This window comes from Oryzias melastigma, linkage group LG15 (assembly GCF_002922805.2).
Source record: "Oryzias melastigma strain HK-1 linkage group LG15, ASM292280v2, whole genome shotgun sequence".
Lineage (NCBI taxonomy): Eukaryota > Metazoa > Chordata > Actinopteri > Beloniformes > Adrianichthyidae > Oryzias > Oryzias melastigma.
In genome coordinates, this window is record NC_050526.1 from 30,366,293 (window position 1) to 30,373,454 (window position 7,162).

At 46.2% G+C, this 7,162-nt stretch overlaps 1 protein-coding gene across 1 annotated transcript in view; it reads left to right on the plus strand.

Moving 5' to 3' along the window:
* Nucleotides 1–7,162, plus strand: part of celf5a (cugbp, Elav-like family member 5a) — a gene marked incomplete in the record, with an annotated part of 128,993 nt that overhangs the window by 62,544 nt on the left and 59,287 nt on the right. The window contains 1 exon segment of the mRNA XM_024263998.2: nt 6,261–6,309. Coding sequence (XP_024119766.1) covers nt 6,261–6,309 — 49 coding nt within the window.

Genomic DNA, 7,162 nt, shown 5'->3' on the forward strand with positions numbered 1-7,162 from the left:
CCATCCATCATCCATCCATCCATCCATCATCCATCTGTTTCCTGCCGCTGGACTCTGGTCTCTTGTAGGAGCAGTGATGTTGTCCTGACTCTCACCTCTCTGTCAACATGAACTGAGAAGTCTTCGTCACATGAAGCATTCTCAGGATGAAGACATAAAGTGTGTGGGAGAGACGCTGCACCCCCAGTACGGCGTGTAGACCAGATTCATCCGAGCGGTCACCTGAGCTCCAGCGTTTGTTGACACACATTGACAGAGTCTCCCACTGCTGCATTACAGTAATGCTGCATGTCAGCATCTGTGTGGGCCTGAAGAGCGGTCACATCAGAGCGATGGCGTTCTCTGAGGACCGCCGCTGGGATCAGGAGCCAGGGGACCGGACGGCGAGAAGATGGAGACGTTTCCTTTGTTTCTCTATTGAATGATTCGAACGATTCTGGTTTTCATGTGTTTTCCTCCTTCGGTTCTTTTCTGTTATTTTCTTCACTTCTGGTTCTTCTCTTTGCTCCCGTCAGTGTTAGGAGACTCTGTTCCTTCAGCAGACGAGGATCTGAGGATGAGCTCACCCTGTCGTCGTCCTGACGGCACTCACTGTCCATCACACGCCAGCCAATCACATCGATCATAACATCATCATCTGTGCTGTTGGAGCGTCTGAGTGAAGAACATCAAATAGAGTCAGGATTGAAGGCTCTGTGTCCGACTGTGCTGAGTCATGAAAAGTGACCGTCTGGATAGAGATGCTCAGACAGACTTCTGGTCCGTCTCCGTGGTAACGCCGTCGGAAGGCTATCAGAGAGCATGTCTTAGCTGGACTTCAGGCTGTTTCTGTGGAAAGACATAAACAGGAAGTTGGCTGACAGCAGCAGGTCTGATGGTCTTCATCAGAGATGCTGAGGTAACGGATGAGGTTCTGATGAGGTACTGGTGAGGTTCTGGTGAGGATCTGGTGAGGTTCTGGTGAGGATCTGATGAGGTTCTGGTGAGGTTCTGGTGAGGATCTGGCGAGGTACTGATGAGGTTCTGGTGAGGTTCTGATGAGGTTCTGATTAGGTACTGATGAGGTACTGGTGAGGTTCTGATGAGGTTCTGATGAGATTCTGGTGAGGTTCTGGTGAAGTCCTAATGAGGTTCTGGTGAAGTACTGGTGAGGTTCTGATGGGGTTCTGAGGAGGTTCTGGTGAGGTTCTGATGCTCCAGACCGCTTCGGTTCTGATGCAGTTCTGTTCAGCAGGCAGCAGCAGACGACGTGGATCAGAAAACCCTCTAAAGCTCCACCTGAAGCAGCTTTGAGAGCTTCCCGCTCTGAACGAGGTCGGCTCTGATCCGAATCCTAAAGACGGCCCTCAGAACCGCGGATGCTTCTTATCAGGAGCAGCACATTGGTGCCTGCAGCGCTTTCCCTCATGTGGGGGAAGCAGGAATCTCCGGCACAGACATGGATCCACGCGTGTATGTAAACTAGCTCACACGGATCTGGGTTTCTGCTTCGGAACCAAAAGTTCTTCTGAATGCTGCCGCTCCACCACAGCCTCCTGGAGGTCTCCAGTCCTGGTCTTCATGGTCCAGCAGGAGCAGCAGGGTGACACGCTCTGAGGGATCCAAGAAAAGATCAGTCTCTGCCGCTTCTGCTGACAGAAATTATGCAGCATTCTGGGAAATTGAAGTCGTGAATAGAATCGAATAGAATAGAATGTATTTATTAAGGACAGATATGAAAACATAGACATACTGTAAACAGTAGTACCCTGCACATACAATGCTTAGGGAATTTTTGTTTTATAATTACAAATATGAGTAAAATGAGGATAAAATACCAGAAATAAAACAGTCAATTTTTAGATTCCATAAACCGGTTTAACAGGGACAGATCAAAGGGATAGAAGCACTCGTCACATCGACCTGTTAAAGCATGAGGACAGCACTGCTGCTGATGGAACCAAGACTTGGTTTCTTAAAAAGACTAAAACTGGACACAAACTTCAAATCCGTGATGAGGGAGCTCCAAAGTCCTCCACCTTTCACCTAGAGGGCCGACTGAGCGAAACCTGTTTTTGAAAAAGGGATTTTATAATTCCATTAGAGACCGCTCTGGTTGATCTGCTGTTAAGAATGAAGGTCCTTAGAGGCTTGGTCCAGTTATTGAGGCCTTTAAAAAACATGGACTCAGATTGGACACGTTTGGTTCTGTTAAAGGGAACTGTTACGCCCCCTGTGGGTGAACCTGACTCGGGTCTATGGGGGGGAAACACAAAAGGGGACAATAACAAAAACTGGACCCCAATGAGAATATCAGGAACACAGTTAATTAAATAAAGGAAATCCTGTGTCCTGAAATGAAAGAACTGAACATAAAGACAAACCGGAGGACTTGGACCCTCAGCCAAACATAAGTCCTGGAGACTGCTGACCAACCATGTCGACCGACGGAGTCAGCAGATCCTACTAAGGACTGTCTAACCAAACTACCTAACGAAAACAAATAAACAAAGCCAGTAAACTAAGACTACCAAGGTCCAACCCCAAACCAACATAACAGACCTTATGACTTAAGACTGCTGAGGGGGAAAACCAGCACAACTCAAAGTGAACCCCAAATCTACCCAGCATGCAGCTCTGCTCCCTGTCTGCCTCGGGGAGGCCTGGTCTGCCTTAACAACCTGCAGGTGCTAATTAAGGCACATTGGCCACACCTGCCAGGTGAGCAGAAGGACTGGATGGAAGAAGGTCCAGCAGTAGCGGCAGGACGTAACAGGTACCAAAGTTTGATTCTCTGATAATCCAGAACACATTTTCAGACCCCCCGCTCGCTCCTGTTCTCCTCTTCAGGGTTTGGTCTTCAGCTGGTTTTCCGTTGACCGTTCTGGACCGGGTCGGCCCGGTAACCTCTTGACCTTTTACTGCTGTCTGGTTTCTGCTTAGAAATGACGTTATCGACCCGGAGGTTCAGCCCAAGACAAAGACTGATGAACCAACATCCTTTCTGCTGAAGCTTTGGTTTTCGGGGCGGGTGACCCGGACGGGTTCAGCAGGTTTTTGGGGGTCCACATGACTTAAGGAACCTGAGATGAGACCAGACGAACGTCTGTGTGATGGGAGCTGACTGAAAGGTGGTTTTTGGTGTAAAGATCTCAGATGTTTTCAGGCGTTGACTTCTTCTCAGTCAGAAACACATTTAACTTGAACTGAAGCGGACCTCCATTTAACCCCCCAGTTCAGATTCATCAGCTGGACACTCAGCACTCCCTCAGATCAATAACTGGAAATATTAATGATACCAGCTGGGGGGTGGGGGGCTATCAGAGGGGGGTGTTTATGTTCCAGCGGCTCCACTAATGTGTATCGATGATCAGGACCAGCGTTAAAGCTGAATGAAGGAGACGTGTTGGTCGTTTTATTGAGTGAGTGCTGCTGGACCCCCCCCCCCCCGAGGATCGGACTTCCTTCGAGCCCAGCAGCAGTTTCCGACCTCTTTACAGCGTTTCTCTGCACCGACGGCTCCGGTTGGTTATGATGGAGAAACTTTCAGTTTTACCGTGGAAGCCATTCCGCTGCTTCTCTGGGGTTCGTCCCTGGGGGGTCCCAGCGTGTACCGCAAATATACAAAGTCTTCAGCTAACTCCTGAGGAACGGAGGAACTCGGTCCTGCAGACGCTCAGGCGCTCTGCTGCTACGGCGTCTTTAGCTGTGCTGATCTAGTGTTGACTTTTCTATCTTCACTGAACGTCTGATTCATAGACGCTGAACCAGAAATGAGGTCACTGATTACCTTTAGTGTTGAGTGAAACGTGGTAACTTAGTATTGATTAATTAATTGATCAGTAAAAAATGAAAAATACATAAAATGCTTTTAAAATATGAATTCATAGATTGTTTAGCAAATGAATAAAGTAAATATGTGGACTGAACTCTGCTCCGCTAAGACTGGTGGAGACACGTGGATGAATGATGAAAAGTTTCCAAGAGGAAGATTTAAAGTCAAGAAAACGTCAGCAGGACGATTGAAACCCTAAAAATAAATCAAATCCTGATCACACACGGACATGTTTACACTTTTACACGCAGCATTGGAATCTAAAAAACATGATTTCATGACCCCTCACCTCTCATGTTGTGTTGAACTTTTTTACAGATACACCATAATCTGGTTCTTAACTTCTCTTTCAAGTCATGGAAGGGATAATGCCCAATGAAGTACACGTTATCAGAGTTTTTTTTTAAACTTTATTTTCATTAATTATCATTATTCACTTTTATGCATTATCAGACATTAAACCACGCCGTGGAAATCTGAACTGTCCGACACGTGTGTTAGTTTCTGATAATGCGCACTTGGAAGGGCATTATCCCACTTACACCATGCTCATTTACAAAATAAATAAATATTCAATCGATATTTAGGACAATGTTCTTGTTATTTCTTCAGTTTCGATCACTTTTTCACAAAAAGCAGACTATTTGATATGTGATGTAGCGTGTTGTCACGGTAACACGACGACACGCCGCTGAGCCGAATGCTGATCGTCTGGATGAGTTAGATAAAGCTTCAGTTCAGCTTTGACCGTTTCTGTCCAGAAGATGAAGAAGAAGTTTGTTTTGAAGAAGTCTGCACATATAGAACATTATGGAACTTCTTTCTTAGGTGTTCACACACACCCAGCAGCCAATCACAGTGGAGTATTCACCCGGACCATGGTATAGTAATGATTTATCAGTCCCAGATTATGGATCAAGACTCAAAGAAGAAGTTCCTTCTGACACACATGCGGTTCATGTTTGTATTCCATGTTTGGACTGATCCGAATCAGATTAACAGAACATGAAGTTCTCTATGCAGAAACCGGCGCCGTGTGTGTTTGTGCAGAAGACTCAGTAACGGCGTGCCGGTGCACGCCGCGGCGTTCCCATACGATGAAGTTGCTCCGTTCATGTTGTCTGAGTGAAAGAGGAGCTGCAGTCGGGGTGCCCCCTCCAGAAGGGGGCCTTAACCTTCGCCCCCCTGTTTTCTGTGGTATTACTGGAGGTGGGTAAATTTATGGAATCATTTCCGCCGGGGAGGTTACTCGGTTCCTCAAGGTGAAACCGGATCCGTTTAGCACTTAATGAATCGGGCCGGGCCTCTCCCCATATATCAGCATGTTATTAAGACGTTTTAAAATCCCATTATGATGTTTCTCCTTGAACATGCCAGGCTTTTATTGGACCGCCCTGTCTTTAAATATGACCTTTTCATTTCTGCTCAGAGAGAGGAAACAGATCCAGGATGAGGATGATCCAAATATCAGGAGAAAACAGGGAAAATCCGGCGGAGCGGTTTGTCTGTCAGGGCTGCTGGTAATGGGACGCGTTTTTACCTGGGAGGAGAACGTCTGAGTAAAGGCTCCAGATGGTTTACTGTCAGTAGAAAGAGTGGTAAATGACGGCTTCAGGTTCCAGGAATCCTAAACAAATTTGATCCCCAAATGTGTTTTTGTTCATCCCTTCAATCCATTGGATTTCATTTGAGTTGTGATGCATCAACATCTCATTCTGCAGAGTCGCTGTGCTGCTGCTGCATGCGTGGGTGGATGCACGGGGGGGGGGGGCTGCAGCAAACATGTCACTCATTTGAACTTTTTCAGCTTCAACAAAAAACATGAACAATGTGACTCCCCACAGATGATGCACTGAATAAAACGTTATTCTGGATTCATGTAGTGAAGATTAGTTGTTTTCCTGATATTCATGTGTGATTTCAGAGTCAGACGGTCATTTTTCCGATTATTCCAACACCACATGAACGCAACATTTCCCTGAGTTTGAGTTTTTCCCTGAGAGACGTCGACCCATTGGTGAAAACTGCACTAAAATGAGAACAAAAACCAGTTTTGAAATAAAAACTCCAAAACCCAACATCAAACTAAAATAACTAAACCCAGCAGTACAAGACTGCTGAGGACAAACCAGCACACCTCAACGTAAAACCCAAATGCTGCTCTGCTCCCTGCCTGCCTCAGCCTTCAGTACCTGGCAGGTGCTACTTAAGATCATTTCCCACCTGCCAGGTGCCATGCGGGTCGTCCTCCCGTACAGGTGTGACTCCAGCTACAGGTGTGACTCCGGCTTTAGGTCCACTTCTGCAGTTCTGCAGGCTCTGAGTGAAGTTTCTGTTGAAAACTCAGAGGCTGCATGTCCATGAGTGTTGAGGACGTTTGGTTGTTTATTGGTTTGTTGGTTGTCATGGTGACCAGCATTGACCTCTGCTGTTTTTCCCTCCTCAGATGACCCGCCCCATCCAGGTGAAACCCGCCGACAGCGAGAGTCGAGGAGGTAGTCGTCCTTTTTTATCTGACCAGTTTTTCGTTGATCTCAGTGGAATCTTTTCATCTTTCATCTCATCTGTTTTACCGTTCTCAATCCGCCGTTTCTTTAGCCATCGTTTTGTTTTTCCACACGCCTGTTTCCTGTTTGGTGCTCGACGTTCTACTGAGAGCGTTTTGGTTCTCATGTCTAACTGTGATAAACAGATTATAGAACATCGGACACGATGAGATCAGATTATAATCTGACTTCAGCCTTTTGTCACTCCTTGTCTCTTCGCTTTGTGATTTATTCTTCTGGTCTTGCTGTGATTGTTTCTGTGGAGCTGTGGTGGAGCGTCCGTCCTGGAGCCACAGCTGTGTCGGCGGTTGCATGTTCTTATGGCCTGAGGGAGGCGTGTCTCCTTGGTTGCTCCACCTGAAAACCAGAGACTTTCGTCTTCAGAGGCTCTGCATGCTGCTGCTAATGAAGGATTTGGTTAAAAATGGTGGAAGGAAAATTCCTGAGAACCTGAGAGAAACAGACCAGCAGCCGGTCAGAATCTGCTGAGAGGAGAGACTCTGATGGAGACGTAAAGAGTTCTTCTTCACGAGACTGAACGGCAGGAGAGTGAGCGGCGGCTCTTCAGATTTAGTCTTAAAAGCTCAATCACACTTTGAGCAATCTCAGTGTCAAAACGTTCTGCTCGTTCAGGACATTCATGTCTATACTTTTAGTATTCAGAAATGTTACATGGTTTTTGACATTTTACACAACTTTTTGCGATTTTTCAAGAAATTCTTTAAATTTTTTGTGCTCTATTAAAACTTATTCTATATTGGTTTTCAATTCAATTTTATTTATATAGCCCAAAATCACAAAG